At 40.9% G+C, this 21,455-nt stretch overlaps 1 protein-coding gene across 2 annotated transcripts; it reads right to left on the bottom strand.

The window, feature by feature from the left end:
- Window positions 1–587: 587 nt before the first annotated feature.
- si:ch211-267e7.3 (ADAMTS-like protein 2) lies at window positions 588–20,296 on the bottom strand. Of its 2 annotated transcripts, none has more exons than XM_067604832.1 (20): window positions 20,149–20,296; window positions 15,194–15,286; window positions 14,330–14,433; window positions 11,429–11,504; window positions 11,203–11,305; window positions 10,659–10,804; window positions 10,415–10,538; window positions 9,252–9,332; window positions 8,892–9,067; window positions 8,379–8,799; window positions 7,513–7,581; window positions 6,964–7,300; window positions 6,674–6,774; window positions 6,318–6,444; window positions 5,847–6,060; window positions 4,541–4,696; window positions 4,136–4,306; window positions 3,841–4,017; window positions 3,473–3,626; window positions 588–3,305 (listed from the first exon to the last, which is right to left on the bottom strand). In XM_067604832.1, exons 1-20 carry the CDS (start codon window positions 20,239–20,241, stop codon window positions 3,157–3,159), a joined length of 3,072 nt encoding a protein of 1,023 aa, XP_067460933.1. In that variant the 5' UTR covers window positions 20,242–20,296; the 3' UTR covers window positions 588–3,156. The 2 variants fall into 2 exon arrangements, with proteins under 2 accessions (XP_067460933.1, XP_067460934.1); XM_067604833.1 differs by having other exon boundaries at window positions 588–3,302.
- Between the last annotated feature and the right edge of the window lie 1,159 nt (window positions 20,297–21,455).

Genomic DNA, 21,455 nt, shown 5'->3' with positions numbered 1-21,455 from the left:
AGGTTCGTCAGGGATCTTTCTCGCTACAATGAAACGGCCACTTAATTTCTTCTGAATCTTGTCAAAAATCGTAAAAAAAAGAAGCGAAACCACCCGGAGGTTGTCAGCCTGTCTGTCTTGCTGTCTTGAGCTGTTCCTTCAGACCCAAACTATGTCATCCAGACTGGTGCAGGTGAGTAATTAGTGTGCTTTACTTTCACCAAGGAGTCCTCCACTGGGATCCCATCTCATGTAACCATGACAATGCTAATTTGTACAAGGTGAGGGGGGGGTGAGCTTTCAACAACACAATGGTCAATTATAACACTCTTCACAAACACAGCAGGTCATGTTTCTGATGATAGCTTAATTAGTACCTACTGTCAATTGTTTTTCATTCAGGAGCAGGCGTGGTTTGCATACAACCCCAGCTTGGATTACCATGCTTAAACTGCCTTTCACTTCTACGTTGGTCAGTGTTTATCTTGTTATTCAATAGTCACCGTCCATATTCTTTTCAAAACCTCCTGACGCTTTTTTCAGGAAGTACAGGGTTGGTCCAGTGTTTTTATCCACTAATCTGCCAGTCAGAGGTCAGACACAGATGCTTGTCAAAAACAGTTGATTCTTTATTCCTTACATGTGATACAGTAAAAAACAACATCAACAACAGCTCTGTAGGTAATGTAACAACAGGTAAACAACAATATGACAGTCAGGTGTACACAGTTAACGAGAATGTGACGCGTACAGATTTCGTTGGCAGCTGTGTTGGTGACACAGTCCTGCTCCTCAGCTGTGTCTGGGTGAAGTCATGTTTGCATTACTCCTTCTTGCTTGCCAGCAGCTACAGTGCTGATGTATTTTCATTCATGTCCTTGGTGAGCTGCCACATCTAAAATGTCTACAGTAGTATAACCAGCTGAAGGCTCAGAAGTCACCGCGTGCTACTTTTAAACAACACTTTTATCTACAATTCAGATCGGTTCAGGAAAAAAAAAAAAAAAAAAAAAAAGATTCCTTAGAAGTTGCCTGGATTCCTCATACAGTACTGTTTAAGTTTGTATCATGTTAAAGAAACACTCACATTTTAGGAAAATATGTTCAGATGAGATGATTTATGAAGTAGGCCATAAAAACACCCTCCTGGACATATTTAGTTTAATATCACAAAGACTAAAGCAATGTCAATGTCAAACAGTCTACCTTACTGTAACAAGGGATAAAATGTGCCTTCCGTTCATATGAGATAGTTTTTTTGTTCATGGGTAAGTTATGACCGAGTGCAAACTTGGACAGAACTTTTGGAGATGCTGCACTCAGCAGTTGGATATCAAGGATTGCTCCAATTGGCCTTTTTTCACAGCGGACATTCTAATATGTCACAGTAGGAAAACCGGGGAGTAAAAAATGAATGATGGCTGAATTCCATTTAGCTGCTTCACTTCACACTGTCATGACTTACTGGAACCCTTGCATAGACCAGAGGCTGCTGTGAAGCAGGCCTATGCATAGTGGCTGCCATTTTTGTAAATAAGACATGCTACAGTAGGGTCCAAAAGTCTGAGACCACTTTCCTATAAAGTGGTCTCAGACTTTTGGACCCTACTGTATGTTTGATATTCCTATGCTGCCAGTTTTCCTCCTGCTTCCAATCTTTGCGCTAAGCTAGGCTAAACACATCCTGGACTATTCCACTATACTGCACATACAGTGATGACAATGATAATGTGCCTCTCATTTAACTCTAGGTGAGAAAACAAACTAGCATATTTTCCAAAATCTTGCCCTGTTCAAACACTATGCTGACTGATTTTGACTGGTTTGTTAAAGAGTTGGTGCTAGCATATAAGGCTAGTATATGTAATGTAAGGAAGAGTGACTGTTACAGTATTGGTAATACTTATTGAACATTTTCTTGTTATATTTGTATTGTCAATGTTTTTGATTGATTTGATTTGGACTTTTGTCTGCTACTGATAAGTGTTCATTTTCATGACCATCAAATTGTTGCCTGTCTTGACTTTACAGTAGTCTAGATGAAATAGCGCTAAGCTAGTTTTCACTCGACATTCCCGAGAGGCGGCTGCAGGAGAATCCATGACGTGGTTTTTCAGTACTATGTTGTGAGGAAGGAGACAGTGACAGCAATAAAGCTGGTAGTGATTCTTACTCTGTATACTAGGCAATTCAAATGACTATTAGAATATTAAACATTTTACATGACATAATGTAGAACATACTGTAGTAACATATCTGTAGCTGTGAATAAGGGCAGCAGCATGGTACCAGTAATATAACCTGACCAAACGGGGGTGTGTGTGTGTGTGTATTGCAGGCTGAGGGGCTCAGTCGCATCATTTCCCTGGTCCTGTCTGTTCTTGTGTGTTGCCACAGTAACAACAAAGCTGCCCTAGCGTGTGAGTAAAGGGCACTGATAGCACCTTATGAAATAGTGAGACATTTATGGGGAACATCACTTTTAAATCAGGATGGAAGGTGAGTGGTTAATTGAAGTGATGGACGCAGGGATGGATGAATAAAAGGGGTCGTTCGAGGTTAGCTTCTTCTGTTTGGAAATTAAGGAAACAGATGAACAAATAGCCCAGTGTGTCCAAAAGCTAGTCTATCTTCACATTGTCTGGGGAGAAGTAAATAGATTTAGTAGCACGCTGGGTAAAAGTTTAGGACCTCTGTGAGGTTCATAGAGCTGATCATAGATGGGGTAGACAAAAGCCTTCTACGTTGTGTTACAAATCAGTCTGGAACTGTTTATACCTTCAGTACTCTAAGTAAACTTGCAAAATTTTGCTACAAAGCAGGGGTTGTACTTTATTTGCTGGACTAATTTATCAATTACTCAAATATGAGGAAGCACCAGGAGTAATTTTCATTGGTTTTTGATTGATCTTTTGTAGAAAACAGATTTTCTTTTAGTAATTCGAGGTGTGAGGGAATACGAGTAAAGGGATAACTTTGACAGGTTGGAGGTAAAGACAGTGACCACAGGTTGACCTTTGACATCAGTGATAGGAGTAACAGTAATAAGGTTAACGTTGATGTCCTAAGGTCTTACATTGCTAGCAGCTGGCTTTTGTGTAGCACCGATATGAATGTAGTGTGACCTTTGGTACCAGTGGTTGGTGTTACGAGGCTGAGGTTAAGACAGTTAAGACTTCAGGGTCTTGGTGCCTTACAGGACTGGCAGCAGGCCTTTCTGTAGTACCAATGGGAGCACAGCTTCACCTTTAGAACCAAGGCACAGTTGGCTGTCGGCTTGTCTTGACACGAGTCGTCTACTGCTACTGATGCTGCCGGGGCTGCTGCTGGACAAACACACAGAAGCCACAAAAAGGAAACAGTCTAAATGGTTCGCTTGATTCATCGGGGCACCGCAGGAAAACACTTTCTCACAATGACACTGATGTTACTGAAAGTGAGCTGAAATGTTGCATCACCTACAGTAAGTGTGCACACTGAGTTGTTTTTGTACCTGGAGCTTCTGTAGGACACCTCTGGATTTCACAGCTCTGTCTGGCTTCTGGCTTGAGGGCAGAGTCACAGCTGTGGCCCCTGGTTACCAGCTCCTCCCCCTGGTAACACTTTACTTCGCGAACCTGGACGCCACTCCCACAGGTCTTACTGCACTGAGGGAGCATGAGGGGAAACAACGGTTTGATTCCACTGATGTTCAGATCAACAAACACTCAATTTACAATATAAGACTTACTAGACAATAAAAAAAAGTCTAAAAACATCAAGGGAAAATTGCACAATAAGTCATCCCTGGTTTGACTGTAGGTAGGTAGATAAACAGACAAACAGGCACAGAGGGATGAGAGCAGACAGACAGACAGATACCTGAGACCAGGATGTGGTGAACCATTTGGAGCAAGGTCTCTGGAAGCAGGAGGAGCTGGTCTCTGGTTTGTTGGTTTGGTAACAGCTGCTGTCTGGAAACTCTTTAAACACACCGCCTTCCAGGCCGGCACACACCACCTGACGCTGCCGCACGCCACGCCCGCATGTAGCATTACACTGACACACACAAGACAAATAAAGAGATAAAATGAACATCTTTGTGGGTTGACTTTTATTTTGAAAACACCCTCCTACCAGCCAAAATGTCTTGTAAGAAGCTTCTTTGCTTGTTTACCTGTTGCCACTCCTGTTCAACCCAGTGGGGGGCGCAGTCTCTGTCACCGCAGGGATAGATGGCCAACGGACGCAGTGACTGATCGCATTGCTCTTCTGACATCACTACCCCACCTGATGATCGACAGGTCACCGCACGCACCATCCTTCCCTCCCCACAAACACCTGAGCACTGGCACACGTGCACACACACACTAGAAAGGTTAAACTTGCATAAAAATTATTAACATGTCTTTGTCTTCATAAACTAAATAGAAAGATAGAAAGTCATGCGTGGAAACATACAGCGATATTTTCAGTTGTCATGATTATTTTTCAGTATTGACATGTGAAGTAGTGCTGGTTTGCTGGGTGTTCAGTATGCATGTGCACTATGCTCTGTTGTGTGTGTGTTATAAAAACTCACAGGTCCCCAATCAGAAACCGTCCATCGTCTGTCGCAGGGCGGGCCTTCACATTCCTGACTTTCTATTGGCTGAGAGGACTTGTTACACAGTCTCATTTCCATGGAACAACGAACCTCCCGAGTCCGAACGCCCCGAGAGCCACAACGAGCTGAGCACTGACACACAGTGACACACGCACACACATTATCATTACTGCAAAAATGAGATTTCATTTCTATGGTCTTTATACTGACAGCTGTCTGTGTTAATATTATATCACTACTTTGTGGCATTACAGCCACATGTTTATGTTTATTGTAGCAGGGACCAATTCCCACCATGATTCTTTGTTTGACAAAAGAACAAAGATTTGAAAAAAGAAAAGGAAAAACACACACATGAATAAAACAGATATACCAAGCAGAGTACACTTTTTTTACTCAGTTGCCTTCATGTCTATATTTTCCTTCATTTCATCCTGATGTTTACAGGTATCTGTGCATCATGCTAACAGAGGACCATGAAGTTGATACAAAGAATCCAAGACCAATCAAGTCAGAGAGGACTAACTGACATGTCAGTCTACTGACTGTGAATACATTCATCTAAAAGACCAATACATGAGGTCATTTTTCTGTTTCTTAACTATGGAGTGCCGCCTTTTTTCCTGACTTTGTTCTAGAGAATATGGATTCTCTAGAACAAAGCACCCGACTCACACCCAGACCTCCCAGTGTGATCCAGTCGCACTGGGCGACAGCATCTTCCTTTTGGACACAACTGAGTGGAAGGAGATCCAAGGGCAGATCCTGGAGAGACTGAAGGAATTTAACATCCCAGCTGTCCTGAGAGTGCTTTGTGGAGCAAGTTTCTGAGGACATTTGGACTGTACTGCTTTCTGTGTTGCATCAAACACTACGACCAGGATTACTGACACAAAAATGTGTAATCCTTCTAAAGTTTTAGGTTTCAATTCAAGTTCAGTTTTAGCTTCAAATTGGATTTTTATATCAGTCCATGACAACAAAATATTAAAGTTTTCCATTTGTGTGTGTTAACAATAACAATACTACTCACTGCATGTACAGTATGGTAAATGTTTTGACACAGATGTTGAAGCTTGATGCTTTTCATGGAATTTTACTACTAAATAGAAAGAACACTAGCTATTCTTAACACTTTATCTTTTTACTGCTTTGTCTTAAAACCAGAACAATACAGCGTTTAATAACATCAAACGTAAAGATGTTACCAACATCAACATTTTCATACCAAGAAACACCATCCATTAACACTGGCATCATTTCACCATCATTCTTATATTACCTCTGACCACTCTGAGACCTCCCATTGGGGTCCGCAGCTCTGGCCGAGGCAGACTTTCCTATTGGCCGGTTTGTGAAGGTCGTGAGACAGACACAGCGTGTCGTAGACAGAAGAGTCGAGACCAGGTGACAGCATCTTCCAGCAGCGCACAGTCCGGTACTGAAACCCCTCACCGCAGGTTCGAGAGCACTCACTCCAACCACTGGTCTCCCATCTGAAGAACAAACCATCAGTGATATCTGGCCATGTGAGATTCTTGCTTGTTTTTGTAATAATTAACCCTAATTAATAACCCTGATTGAAACCTCTTTAGTTCAGCTCTCAGTAGATCCAGAGATGCAGATATATCTTAATATTCATAAAACTATTTATTGAAAAATTGACTTAATATATTCAGAGAGTCTCAAACTTTTTCCATCAGACATTTGGCTTAATAAACCCGGCAGTCAGGTAAATCAGTAAGGGCAGTACCTTGGAGGACATTCCTTTCCAGTGCAGAACTCATGTGTGGGCTCAGGTCTGGTTAGAGAGTCACAGTAACTGTCATCCACTTCAGTACCGTCATAGCGGACACACAGGGCGTAGCTAGTAGTGATACCTGCCGATACACACGGACACGCTATGTTCACTGAGTGCAGACATACAGTAGAAGACTTTTAATGCAGCATGAAGTGTTGCAATAGTTCAGATCAGTGTTTAAACTACGTAACAAACAAAATCACTAATATTTTTCTGTGGCCATCTTTCACAGGCAGTAAATTCAAAGAGGATAAATGTGGGTGTTATGTTATTGTTGCACTTTGCTTACTGTACGTGTGTGTGTTTACCTGTTGTACAGGTTGTGCTGCATGGAGCGTAAGCAGAAACCTTCCAGCGATACATGTCTGCCAGACTAATGTCTGAGTCCAGACCCACATCAAAGTCATTGCTGGAGGGAAACAGAAACACAGAGGCAGGTATTTCTGAAACCTGAGATTTACTACTTCATTTTATAAAAACACAATAATGCTGACAAGATTATTAACAACTAAACCCGCAGGCAGCCTCTACACAGTCATGAATAAGTGGTGAATTATATATTACAGCATCACAGTGCTCTACAGCTGTCCCCTCATACCTCACTGTGTTGGCTGCCTGGACTGCAGAGACCTGTTGCAGCTGTACCAAGACAACAGTGTGTGAGTCCGAGTGTGTGCCGCTTTCTGTTTCTTTGTGTGTGACGGCGTGCGTGTCGGTAACTGTGAGCGGATCTGGATGTATTTCCAGCTGTGTGTTTGTGTCTGTGGGGGGGAGAGTTTCCACGTGTATCTCTGCTTGTGGATGTGGATCGTTGAGTTTGTGTTTGACAGAGTGTATGTTGGACTGTGTGAGGGAGTGTGTCTGGTTGTGCTGTAGGTCCTCCAGTAGCAGATAGGGGGCGTCTGGCAGTGCTGCTGGATGAACACTCTGGCTACCTGTGAATGCACATAAACACATCAATGTGGTTTTTCTCTCTTTTTAATAGTAATTAAACCAACATTTTATTTATCTTTAGGGTTCATTTTTATGATTTTCTCTCTTTAGATGGAGGTCAGAGAGAAACACTAAAGTTTTAGGGTCATGAACTATTTTCATAAAGACATTCTAACACTCAACTATAGACAAAAGCATCATTTGTCTTTCCTACCTGGGAAAGAGAGCACTAGTGTGTTGTCATCAGCAGTGGATGGCTCGTCAATTGAGTTGGAGGAACTCACTTAATGAACAGAAGAACAAAAAGACAGACAATGAGACAAATAGATAGAGTCCACAACACTAAGAGATTGGACGAAACAAAACAACATACTGACAATTTTGCTAATTTAAAGCTCAGTAGATACTTCAAAAGAAGTGCTGTTTGGAAAGTCTACAAGTAATTAATGCCTGAAAGCATTTGTGGAATCAGACAATTTATAACTTTCCAAATCTGTCAAAGGGACAGCTCCACCAGCTTCCTGCTGTGATTGGCCAAATGTACATTAGAGCTAGGCAGATAAATCAGCCTTACAGATTTGTTCAAACACCGACACTGCGGCTGTGTTATAATATTAGGACGAGGGGTGGACATTTCTTGTTGTTATCATCAAAACAAAATGAGGCTTTGCTGTTGGCTTGCCGTACAGAAACACCAAAGATATGTTTGAAGTCATTTAGAAACAGCTCATCACACAGACTGTCCACCAGGGAGCACTGACAAGTTCATTCTCAACTGTAAAAGTACATATCTTGGTCACAGATCTTTAAAAAGAACATAGGCAAGGGATCCTTATCATTATTACAATATTGTATATTACAACATTGATATCCAGTATCAGCTAAAGTGTCCATAGTGTGAAATTAGACAGAAGAGTGTGCCACAAAAACTCTCATTTAAAAGCATTAGAAGTGGCCAACAGTCTAGATATCTTGCTCTGGAATAGTTGGGCTGATGGACAGACTGACAATAACATCCTGCTGGCGGCAAACAAAAAAAAACAAAAAAAAGAAACAAGCTAATTGTTGAGTGAGACTCACTGTAGCCGGATGGTGCAGGAGGTCCCCGCTCCTCCACATCATTGTGGCTGAACACGTGACCGGTGACATCAGCTGGTCTGTAGACCAACATGGCCGCTGGTGGAGGAGGGCTCGGCGTCTGGATCTCCCACACTACTTCCTCCTCCTCCTCCTCCCCCGCCTCCTCTTCCGGCAGCTCCACATCCGATTGGTCTTCGGCTCCCAGCTGCATGTCGTACTGATGGACGGACGCCACACCTCTGCTGTGGTTGGACCTACCTTGATCCCCTCTGACGTTCTCGTTTACGTTGTTATAGGTGTGGTTGAGATGGGAGTGGGAGGGGCCTGTGGTGATGCCTTCTGTAGCGGTGATGTCATGAGACTTGAGCGGGATGGTGTACTCGTAGGTGATGTGAGGGAGCTTCCCGTTTAGGTTGTAGTACTGCATACACAAGGATAAAATTACTGATCAACCACTTTGTACTGGATATACTTGACAAATAATTAATGCATGTGTGTATGTGTGTGTACTACCATAACATTCAGGCCCTGCTGCGTGGGTCCCTGGGCGATGATGTACTCCAGCCCATCAGAGAAGATGTTGCTTGGACGGCGGTATTTAAACACTGTTCCCGCCACTCGGAAGTTTTGAGGATGATCAAACACAGTGTTTCCATTGAAGAAGAAATGTCCCGCTTCATCTGACAGGGCTGGATAGGAGGGGAAACATCAGGGGCAGTGACCAAGACAGTGACAGTCATATTCAAAATCCACAATGTTCACTTCTACCCCATTGCTCTACTGTTTTGTTTGTAATAGACATTGACAGGTGAAAGCATTCAATAACTGACATGTACTCAGTATATTGACCTTAAAGAAGGTGTAGGTTCTCACCCAGGATGTTCTCAGTCTTGTGTCTCTCTATGATCTGAATGTCTGTGGCTCCAGCTGGGATGTTGGTGATGAACACATAGCCTGAGAGCAAGAACACACACTTTAATCACAGCCATGTATCTGTGGTGAGCTTACAGTCATGAAATAACAAAAATGACAAAAGTACTTCATCTCAGCTTCTTCAGAAGCTTTCACAGTTCACCCATATCACAATAACCATCACTGGTAATGGTTTCCAGCCATGACAGTTTTACTTCTATACTGTATGTTCAGGTTTCTCTATTCAAGGCTCATAGTTGTCACCCAATACTATTGCATTTACTTAATTAGTAGACCACCAACAAAAGCACTATGGAAATATTAAATATCTCTTCACATGATCTTTACTATCTGAAAATCTTCAGGTAAGTGATGTGTTTATTTGAGTGTCCTTCACTAAATGATGCCCAGCCCATATGGTCTTCAAGACACTGGAGTGCCACAGTAACCAGGATGAACACATGACAAACCTTAATATACAGTTCTGCAAATTCAAGAAAAGTACATTTCAAAGCATTGTGAGAGAGGAGTGCCGGGAGGAGTTTGTTGTGTTGGAGTACAGGAAGCATAGCTTAGTGTCACCTAAAGAGTTTCAAAGTCATGGCTGAATGTTTATCTGATCTCCACAACAACTCAACTCTTGTGAGATTTCAGAAGGAGATTTCTCCTTGAGCAAGGCTTGGTTAGACACGATAACAAACAGAGCGGATCAAGTGAAAGGTAGAGAAAAAGGTTTTATTTCTCTGTGTGGTCCTTTCCATCATGTTGTCAGACACTTAGAATAACAATCTGAGTCTGTCAGAGACAAACACTTTTACTGGACGTACAGTGATGGGGTGCTACTACCCCGTCCAATTACATTACACTCGCTCAATACTGGACCAATTTCAAAAATTGTTGTCCCCATTAGACACAAAAAGATGGGGAAATAGGGTTGGGGTTTCGCTTCAAGGTGAAATCTTGAAAGAAGGTTGCTGATGGCCGTCATAACTTAATCATTTTCTACACAGTGAAACAATGATGGAGTCAGTGGAAGAGCTCAGAAATGACATATTTAGTGTTGAACTAAATGATTGAACACCAGATGACTTGTCTGTCTACATGTGTGTTTGTGTGTGTGTTACCTAACTGTGCGAGTGCCTTCCTGTATGATCCAGAGATTCGCTGGCATGATGTCCCGTTCCCTCCACATACACCACATCTGTCTACTGTCTTACTGCTGTACAGCTCCCCGTCACATCCTACAGGCTGCAGGAGAACAGAGATCCATCATCATCATCCATCTAGCCTGTCCGTTTTCTTTTATCAACAAGAATCATTTTCTTTAAGTGAGTATATTTATTTGATGTGATATTGATGAAATGTTACCTGACATATTCCTTCTATACAGACACCGGTGTATTTGGTATCACGGCAGAAGGTGCCATCGTGGGCGGGAACGAGTAGCTGTCGCTCTCCGCTGATGGTTGTACACTGCAGGTCACATGGCTTATTGGAGATGCTGATGTAATCAGCTACACAGGAAATGAGGTGAGAATAAGAGAAAGAGTATTCAAAGACCCTGGACTGAAACAGTTGAATTCAACTGATGTGGGAGAAACTGTCAGACCTCATCAGAACAACATGTCTGGAAGCTTTCTGTGAAATTTGTTTTCTCTTTGAAATAATTTGAATTATTCAGCACACCTTCAGTTAGTGATGTGAATGAATTAACATCAGCACATTACACTCATCTTCATATCACTACAAGAGCTTCTAGTACACACTAGGATGGACTTCAAGGTTCCTCTGCTTATAAAGCTCTGAATGGCCTCACCACATCACAAACACTAGAATTTCTTTTTTTCTTTCTTCTTGGACTGATGAATAGACAAAGATAGATGGAGAATAGGCTGTGTGACTGACATTATACCTGGGTACAGAGGTATCCACTGATAGTATCTTCTTCCGATGGCTTTAGAGTTGAACTGGGAACACTGATGCTGTTTGAAGCTCAGACTAGGGCTGGGACAAGGCTGAAAAACAACAACAACAACAACAACATAGCCCACACAGAAAAGGATATTTTCAGTTTGACTGCAGTTGTTTCTTCAATTGAACCTCAGTGTTCCAAGGTTCTGGTTAATATAGTATCATACCTGGTTTGGACAGAGCTGGTACTGTTTAGGAGAGCCAACACAGTATGAGCTGTTGACGTTGTGGGTAGTGGAGAGCCTGAGGGAAAGAGAATACAATATGGTTGACAGACAACGCACAAGATACACACTGAGACCCTAAACCATGTGCATCACCTCCCTTCATCCATGTACGAGAGAGAGGTGATGTGCAACTAACAGTTTTTAGTTTATATCCTAAACCACTTTAAATCACATGACTTGAGGTAACAAGAAGTAACGTGAGATCCACAGAGAACATTATTCAGTTGTAGAAATTGAATGAAACGTCATATTAGTGAATCAAAGGGTCTGTAAAATATAAATTTGTCCTGCAGGCTGTCACTTGAAGAGTCAAGTCTCTGTGTCTGTTTGGAAATGTGTTAAATCAAAAAAAAAGAAAAAAAGAAACATTACCAGCCACACAACCACCTTTTTCCAGGAGACAAGCCCACACACACAGTTCAAGTGACAACTCACCCATTCCTATTTCTTTGTAGAATAAACAGACATTTAGTGCTGACAATGAAAAGTCTGTGTCTGTAATGAGTAGCTAGAGCTGCCACTATCAGCAAACACTACTTAAATACAACTCTCAGACACGTGGCAGAAATTCATACAACACATTCAAAGTTATTCATACTGGCTGATACCAATTTTATTACCATTACTGTCTCCCACAGTCAGTAGTGACTACTAACTACCACTGACTTTATCACCATTACTTCCTCCTTTTTATTGTGAACTTCAGAAGACACTCATTTTTTCCCCAAGTAAGGCAGAATAAAAGCTGCTTTTTCACCCATTTTTCAGCAGTTCTCTCTTTAACTTTTGACTACATGTAAAAAGATGCTGCCACTTTAAGAGGAGAAAAAGTACTGTGAACATGGGCTGACTCAATCAACAGCACCAGTATTAATTTCTGTTTAACAACTTGTAGACAAAGTTAGCTAATAGCTGGTGAACATAGTGGAACATTTAGTGGCTAAAGAGACAGATATTATTGATGGAGGCCAAAACAAACATGATTCCAGATGAATACTGATGTTCCATGTCTGCTAGACGTCTAAATAGGCAATTGAATTGAATTTATTATTAATAGGATAGCCTCTTGAGATGTAAGTGGCTATCCTATTAATAATAAATTCAATTCTTAACTGTTATAATATGCCAATAATTGTGAAAACAGTCTTCAGGTGAGATAATATAATACATTTATTCTTTGTGAGCATGTGCATGACTTCAGACAAGGAAAACATGGCCGTGATAGCAGAGCTGCTTTCTTCTGTGCATGTAAACATAGCGAATGTTGTGCTTTCATCTTGTTTTGCTGCCCCCCAGTGGCCAAAAGATATCAATCAATCAATGAATGCAGTTTTAAGATGATATCTATTATCCATAGCGTATCTTACATGTCCCTTTACTGTATGTTATTCTCCTTGTCCTTGTATCATTCATGCATAACAGGAGTTGTCACTACTTACTTTACTTTTGGTTTTGCGTGTCTTTTTTCATGTAATGAACTAGACATTAGCAGCTTGATAAAAAGGCTGTGAATTTGATGGCAAAATATGAAAATGTGTTAAAATTTCCCAGATAACATAAAACATCTTTATAAAATGTTAAACTGGAGAATGTTCAAACAAATAATTAATAGCAATGAATATATGGAATAATGGTGTAGGTGTGGTAGCGTGGGCCTGTTAGCTACTGTTAGTCATTCACAAACATGCTGAGATCTTCTCACATCGTAAAATAAATGTCATGCAATATAAACGTTATACCTGCTGTTGCTCGTGTGTTTCATTTTCCAGTGTGGTTACACACATGCTACCGAGCACACATCTTTTTGTATTCAGAGAAAATGAAATGTGGTTATTGTTGGCTGACTCTGAACAACAGCAACATCTTGGGTTGTTGCTTTAAACCACCTCAAGAGTCTCAGAGCTACAACAGTTTGCAAAAAATTTCGCAACAAGTAACATGTGTCTGCCACAGTTGTAGCAAGAAAAATCTCTCTTAGAGTGCTGTAGTGTATGGTTAACATGATTCTAATTCTGTGTGTGTTGGGGAGGACCCGCACAACTCCAACATGGAGTTAATGCATCTGTCTTTCATTACTATGTTAACTGCACCCCCCACCTCCCCCCCCCACACACACACACCTCCTCTGTCTATCTATCTGTGTCTCTCTTTCTTCAGCCCATCCTCCTACAATGTTTAGATGGTAAAGTAGGAGAGACAGCAGGAAGAGGTGAGCGGGAGGTCACTATGTGAGAGTGTCACATCTAATTGGTAGATGGTGATGAGGGGAGGACAGGAGAGAGAGAGAGAGAGAGAGAGAGAGAGAGAGAGAGAGAGAGAGAGAGAAGAAAAGCAGAGGAAGTGAAGGGGGTAGGGGAGGAAGAGGAGGAAAAGAGTGTGGAAAGAAAGATCGAGAGGATAGAGGTAAAAAAAAAAAAAAAAAAAAGGAAAAGTAAGAGTAAAAGGGGGCAGACAGAAGAGGAACAAAGACAGTAGAAAGAAAGAAGGGAAGGAGGGGTGAGAAGAGGGGGGAGAGAGCCAGCAGTGAGGGCAGAGTGGCGTTAATCTTGGTTGACAGAAACTTCCGCAAGTCTGACAGGGGGAGGTCAAAGGTAACAAGATGGCTGGCTACACACACACACACACACACACACACACACACACACACACACACACAGCCATGTCTCTACTGACTCCTCCACATTGAGCTATTCCGGTGTACATACCTTTATGTTTCTGAATGGCTATTCTTTCTATTTCTAACACCAAACCCCCCCCCCCCCCCCCCCCCCCATCATATTCATACAGTCTAATAACATGTGTGTACATCTGTATTTTGAGAATCTCTTTTATCCACATCACCTCTGTATGAGACAGTGTCTCTCCTGACTCCTCACGCCTCCTCCGCAGCTTCTGGAACAGGATGACCAACTGGACCACTCCCCCCACCATTGAAACACCTCCTCCTGGGAGAAAATACACACAGGAAAAACAGTCGGTAAAAAAAAATCTAAAAGGTGTCGCTACCTAGAGCTAATGACTGTAGATGGCCTTCAGGTTCACCTCTTCACCACAACAATCATTGATCCACCTGTCAGTATCACGCTCCATCTTACCCTTATTTGTTTAACTCAAACTGTAACTGTGTGAACCAAATGTAAACAGAAGCTATAGGATTTTTGGAGCTCTGGACACTGGTCGGGTCAAAGTAGTACCTTCATGTAGCTTTGCTGCAGCTTATACTGAATTTAAAACAGGACGATAAGATGTCAGTTAAAGAGCTGCAGCACCACCAAGGACATTTTGGACCTGCGGTACCAGTCGAACCTGAGCCACCTAGGCAAGGAAAGTGACAGCAGACTATGTATAGAAAAGGTTTCGTATACATCTGCCACAGCTTAGTGAGGAAACACTGTCCTGGGAAACAGAAAAGGGGAATTTGTACTAAAAAAAAGCCCATAAATCTGAAAGATACTGTTTTGATTTGTGTATGTGAGACTGCTGGAGACTCACAGTGGCTTTAGCTGAACTTTACAATGCATTCTCACTCCCAGTATGGACGTGAGGAATGATTACAGCAACCAGTAACTCTTTGTGAGTTTTGTGTTAATCAAGAGCACACATACTGACTACAATTAGACACATTACATTCATATTACACATTCTAAAAAGTGACATAATAAGACACATTAAGAGCATGTGTGTGTGTGTGTGTGATTATAGTACCTTGTTGTTGTGTGTCTGTTTGACGTTGGGACTTCCATGGCTGTGTGATTGTAGATGGATGTTATGCTGCTCCACCCTCCCTTCACTTCTGTCCTGGCAGACACACACACACACACACACAAACACACACACACATGAACATGGAACACATGTATGACAGCTCCGCACTTCACAGCACCCAAACCTCCAGCTGATGATGCCAACTACCTGTCTGAAAATGACGTGATGTCACCGGCTAGATCGTTGCTTTTTCAAATTTCAAAATAATACAGGGCGGTGTTTCTTTCTTGAGGAAACTATTTTGGCAAAGTGTAAATAGTACAGCGTTTGGAGCGCATATCAAAAAGGGACAACGGCATGATCTTCATTTCATAGTTTGGTCAAGTCGTGGAATTGATGCTAATTAGCTACAGCTGTGCCGCTGACAGTCGTCATAGCTTGAAAAGTCAACTGAACTTTCATGAGACTTTTTGTTTCATGAGGTAAAACATAAAACCTTTGTAGCAAAGTGAAGTGTTTTATTAAATGTATGTTGTTGGTCACAAAAATATGCTTCTAAGGTTCATATTTTAAGATTTTTTCTGTAAATGATGTAAATTTCATCTCAGTTTCCTTTGAGCTGACCTTCATTCATTCTACACACTGGCTGACAGACGGCGTATTTAGCTTCAGCTAATAACTTGTGAGCTAGTCTTCCAGTTCACATACTACATAAATAATCACCTTATATATTTCTCTGACAGAATATTTAAATATTCATGTAATTACAACGACCGGATGATTCTGTTGTTGACTTGTGGAAACAGCCTTGCTCTTATTTTGAAATATTCCGCGTTTTCCACACTAGAATAATTGTAAACTACTCCAAACTAGACAGCATTTCACTTTCTTGAAGTGTTCCAGTGTTACTGGCTTTTGTCTGGCTTTGAAGGATAAAGCTGATCATCTTCTATATTTGTCTTAATCAACTAATCCCATGTGCAGACCCAAACCAACTAATAACTCTTAATTTGCTAACAAGCACTGTCTGTATTCACAGTCTGATATATCTTATTCCTCCACTGTTGTCCAAAAAAAAGATGAAAACACATCAATGAGCCACATTGTTGCACTGAATGACATGTTCCTTCATCACCATGAACACACACACACACACACTGCAGTTTATTTTGACTTGATCACCACACACACCATCCTGCTGCCAGAAATACTCACTAGAGCACCAGATGTGGACCAAACCCACTAATGAAAATAGTCCCCAATAAATGCACTGTTTCCTCCTGTTTGACTAATCTTTGCTGGAAACTGTAGTGGCAGAAAATACTTTTTAAAAAACTAAACTATATATTTGTGGCTCGTTTTTTTTTTAAAAATGTAGATCTTCTGTAGGATCTGGTGGGTTTAGGGCTGAGTGCAACAGGAAGTATTAAGAGAAAGAACCTTGTTGGTTTTGAGCTTTTCATGAGATTTCCTGACAATAAGTAAAATATAGAATGACATCAGACTTTTATTTTAAGAAGAATGTGAATGATGATCGATGTAAACATGTAGAAAAGGTTCATCAGCACTGAGAGTTCATATGAGCATCTCATGTTCACGCACAAGGATGAAGATCAAGCGTAGGTTGCTGACACACACTCATACTCTGAGGTGTGATTTAAAGGTGAAAGACGTGATCTTCTTTAAGTGAGTCCAGTCTGAGGTTGGTGCTATTTTTTTTAATCCTTCAACTGACAAACACACACACACACACATCAAGGCTCAAAGTCCCACTACTGTGTTGTCTTAACACTGTCCTAACAAGCCTACACAGGCTGCTTACAGATTAGCCTCTGGCTAATTCACACTACCATAGTGTGTGTGTGTGTGTGTGTGTTTGGATATCTGTGAGTACTGCCAGTTGAAAATAGACAGAAATGGTCGCTTTCTATCAAGCTATGACAATCAGTGTTTGGATGAAAACGGGTCGGACATCATTTCAAAAGAAGACACACGTTAATGTTTGGTGGGATGACACGTAGCATCGGTGCCAGCGCGTTCTCACGCTTCAGTGACTAAATGAAAGGCTGGAAATTACCTGTGAAATAGTTTGTTAGATTGGAAACATCCTGTGAAAAACAAGGTTTATGTTCCCGAGTAAAATCTGGGGGTTTGAGGTCAAATCAGGACGTGGTACTCTCTTTCTTGATAACCTGTAATGTGTACCATATTCCTTCCACTACAGCCTTCTCACGCTGGAATAACTTACAGTGGTGTGTTTACATTTATGATAGAAATCAACGTGACCATTCATAATGTTGTCTATGAATCACCCATGTTCCAAAGTTCTTTCACATAAAGAAAAACAGCTCAAATAGATCAAAGCAGGATTCTAAACAAATTGGAGGTATGGAGTAGAGCCCAGCTGATATCAACGTGAACATGCTTTATTATACAATATATAAACTGTACACGGCGCACGCAGCCGTTAAATGCAGTCCAATTAAGCGATTCGTCTCTCCGCGCCTTGATAGGAAAAATAACAAGCGCTATGCGATGTTACCGCAATGAATTTAAACCTTTAAATAGAAAGCATGACCTCACTGTTGCTATGGTGCATTATGTTTGTGTGGTATAATGTGCAAAGACTGCTTTAGCACTGTTGGAAGACAATGTCTTTCAATAGTCTTTGCCAAAAAAAAAAGCTTATTAGATGTCATGCCAGTTGTTGTGTGTGCTACACAACTTTCTTTTTCTTTTTTTTTTATTGCTGCCATCAATTTCATGTGTTGTCAACTTCATCTACAAAAATCAGCTTCACATCCAGAAAGCCAGGGCTCTTTTAAGTTCACTACACAGTGTGAGTTTTTTCTTTTCATTTGGCAGGAATGAATGGATTGAATGATAAACTCAGTGCTAACCAGACAAATATGGGGCATTTTGTCAGTTATCTCTAGGGCATGAATGTTCAGCCCATTCATGTGTGTAGAAATCAAGCAGTGTTTGTGGTTTAAAAAAAGAAGGACTGTGAGCACTGGTGGTTACCACAGCTGAGAAAAAAGTGTCTGCAAACAATTGTTTGCGCAGCCTTTGGTAATGCATCTGTTAAGAGTTTCAACCATGAGACCCCAAGACACCCCGATAGGCTGGCTGGCTGCTGTCTGTCACCATGTTTGTCTTCTTTACATGGTCAGAACTGTGGAAGCCAGCAGATCAATCTATTAGTTGGTCATTTAGCTAGCTGGGCGTTTAGCCCACAGTGAACAGTAGCCAAATGGTCAGTCAGTGATGTAAGTCCCCGATGTTAAGACAGAGGTGTTTTTCTATCCTGCAATCTATCAGACTGGAGTGAAAATGTTTGCTTCCCTGATAGTTCATGTCTATTTGACAGACTGAATTACTCAATCACATAAACTGTACCAGGCCGCATGAAGAAAGACCATTTTTAACAGCTGCAACTAACACATTTTTTCATTATTGAGAAATCTGTCGATTATTTTTGCGATTAATTGATTAGTTGTTTGGTTGCTAAAATGTCAGAAAAATGTTGATCACTGTTTCCTAAAGCCCACGCTGACGTCCTCAAATGTCTTTTGTCCCGACGAACAGACCACAACTCAAAGATCATCACTTTACTGTCACACAAGACTGAAGAAAGCAGAAAATATTCAGATTAGAGAAGCTGGAATCAGAGGGGGGTTTTGTTTTTTACTATTTTTCTTTATAAATGACAAACTATCAAAATAGTTGGTGATTAATTTAATAGTTGGTAATTAATTGATTAATTGACTAGTGGTTGAAGCTCTACAATTTTTTTCCTACAACAAGGAGCTGTGTAGTTAAATACTGCCTTCAGGGGTGATTAAAGGGGATAAAAATCAACAAAACTATAACTGAAAATATCACTGGTTATGATTGCTGACAAAACCGCTCATTGAATTTTATCATTGTGTGGCTGTTCATTCAATCTTACTGGATCTCAGTGTAACTTAGTTCCCAGTTTAAGAGAGGACCTGAACAAGTAATCAACAACATGAAAGGCAGAGAGGTGTTTGCTGACAAGACAATGTGAAACTGAGTTAAGAGACAACACACAATTACACTTAATAACACAGGATCTTAAATGAACCTGTTACCAGCTGACTGAACTTCAAAACATTAATATAGCAGCAAGAATTGCTTCTTTTACATCCAACAGGAGAAGTGGTGAAGTTCAACAAAGCTGCTGTTTAAGCTACACCCTCATAAACAAATTGGCAAGTTGAATGGGGGGAAGCTGTATGACAGTCCAAACATCCAACCCCCCTCAGAAAATGTTTTAGTCTGGTGACTAAGATAAACCACACATTAAAAGAGGTCGCGTTCATTTGATCTGGTTTGTTTTGAGCTGAATTAAAGTAGTAACTTTGGGGGAACTTCGTTTTACAGCATTATAATTGCTTTGGAGAATGGGTGCACTAAACACCGTGTCTCATTTACATCATTAAGTCATTTCACTGCTGCCTTGTTTATGGTCTAGATTAACACATCTTAGAAACTCGTTTTACAAGCCGTTACCGTTCATTCCTTACCGCAACATGCATCAAAGCATCCCAAAGGCGTTAATTCAACAAGTATGAACTTTTCGAGGAGGTTCGCCGAAAGGAGCAATGTCACTGGTAACAGTTAGCTTACCTTCACATACACTGTGACACTGTGGTTAAATGGCTGTTCGAAGCCCAAACTACTCCAGAGACTGAAACGACTTCAGACATCAGCGCTGTGTTGGTCATATCTTAACCGAAGTGACGAATGACTTCAATTATTAATTTAAGGTGAAAACTAGACAGTGCATTTGACGATAAGCAAGGCAGAATGAAAGTGACAGACTTGTGAAGTTACTACTCTCCATTGGAGCAAACTACCCAGTCCCACGTTCAGCTTTCAACCAATGGACACAGCGTTGTGAACAAACCGCTACTCCGCGAGCTACTTACCTTAACGGGCCAGTTGTTCGTTAGCGGGAGAACCGGGAGGTGTAGCAGGAGAAAGGAGCAAACCGGGAGAGCTAAGCCTCCGTTACCGAACATGGTTCATTCATGTCATGGACCGACAGCACTTCCCCTCCCCTTACCTCCGCTCCCCTCCTCACTCCTCTCCCTCTGCCCTCCTTCCTCCTCCCATTTTCGACCCCCTTTTGATGTGGCGACGCCTCTCGCTCACACGCTACACAGACCTTCCCACTTTGTTTCATTCTTTACAAAATGTGGATGATTTGTTTTAGTTTTTTTTTTAGAAAAAAATATGTTCAGTCATAATAGTCGTTTAATAACCCTAGAGAGTAAAGAAAAAGTTATTTCATTTAGCTTATATTTAAAAAATATTTCGTTTTGTTCCGTTTTAGTTAATTAATTTGAGTCAGTCTACCTTGTTGTGTTTAAAAAAATAAATAAATAAATAAATGAAACGAGTTACTGTTGAATTTCTACACTTCACTACAAATAAATGTGTGCAGTTATCATTTTTTAAAATGAGGATCTTTCTGATCAATTTCTAAAATGTTTTCCAAGGCCTACTTTTATTTATACTTTGTTTATTACTGTTCATTTTCGCCCATCCAGTCTTATCGCTCTCGATTTTTTTTGTTTTTGTTTTTTTTTACATCGTCCGTCTATTCATTACCGTTTTTAGGCTGCCTTTTGCAGAATTCTGCAGAACACTGTATGTCCCTTCCAGCCTCAGAAATGTCAACCTGTTTCTGCGAGGCTCTATTTAATCCTACATTTGATCTTATATCTGTTAATGGCCCCCTTGCTCCTCTTGTTGTGTGTTCAATCATTATAACACATTACAGCTGCGAGGAAGCCATACTATACTGTGTAAATGCACAATCAACAATGACTGCAGAATATATAAGCAACTGTCAATTTGTACAGTAGTGAACATGCTTCTCATTGATATATACTTATTTAAACATTGAAACAAAGGTTTTATTCACCTAGACATCCAAAAAAACTTTCACACAAACAATTTCAGACATCTTTTGACCTGCAAATCACCAAATTAATACTCATGGGTACTTAACATCTGTAATACATTTCTAATAGGCTACACCAGAGCTCTGACGTCTTCTAGTGGTAATAATGTAAAACTACATCACAGTAGAGTGGACCCTGAATGAATGAATGAATGAATGAATGAATGAATGAATGAATGCATGAATGCATGAATGAATGAATGAATGAATGAATGAATAAAGGCCCCAATCTGTGATACTGAAGGGGAGCTATAAACGAAAGACTGA

The sequence above is a fragment of the Thunnus thynnus genome, chromosome 12, assembly GCF_963924715.1.
Source record: "Thunnus thynnus chromosome 12, fThuThy2.1, whole genome shotgun sequence".
NCBI classification, from domain to species: domain Eukaryota; kingdom Metazoa; phylum Chordata; class Actinopteri; order Scombriformes; family Scombridae; genus Thunnus; species Thunnus thynnus.
Note: the sequence above shows the minus strand (reverse complement) of the source record. Positions and strands in the feature narration are given on the sequence as shown.

Excerpts from the sequence above, each read along its gene's own strand:
- si:ch211-267e7.3 (XM_067604832.1), bottom strand. The coding sequence starts at position 20,241 with ATGTTCGGTAACGGAGGCTTAGCTCTCCCGGTTTGCTCCTTTCTCCTG. Across the intron at positions 6,445-6,673 it reads CAGCACAACCTGTACAACAG|GTATCACTACTAGCTACGCC; the intron begins GTAAACACACAC and ends GTGTATCGGCAG. Across the intron at positions 3,306-3,472 it reads GTGTCCTACAGAAGCTCCAG|CAGCAGCCCCGGCAGCATCA; the intron begins GTACAAAAACAA and ends GTGTTTGTCCAG.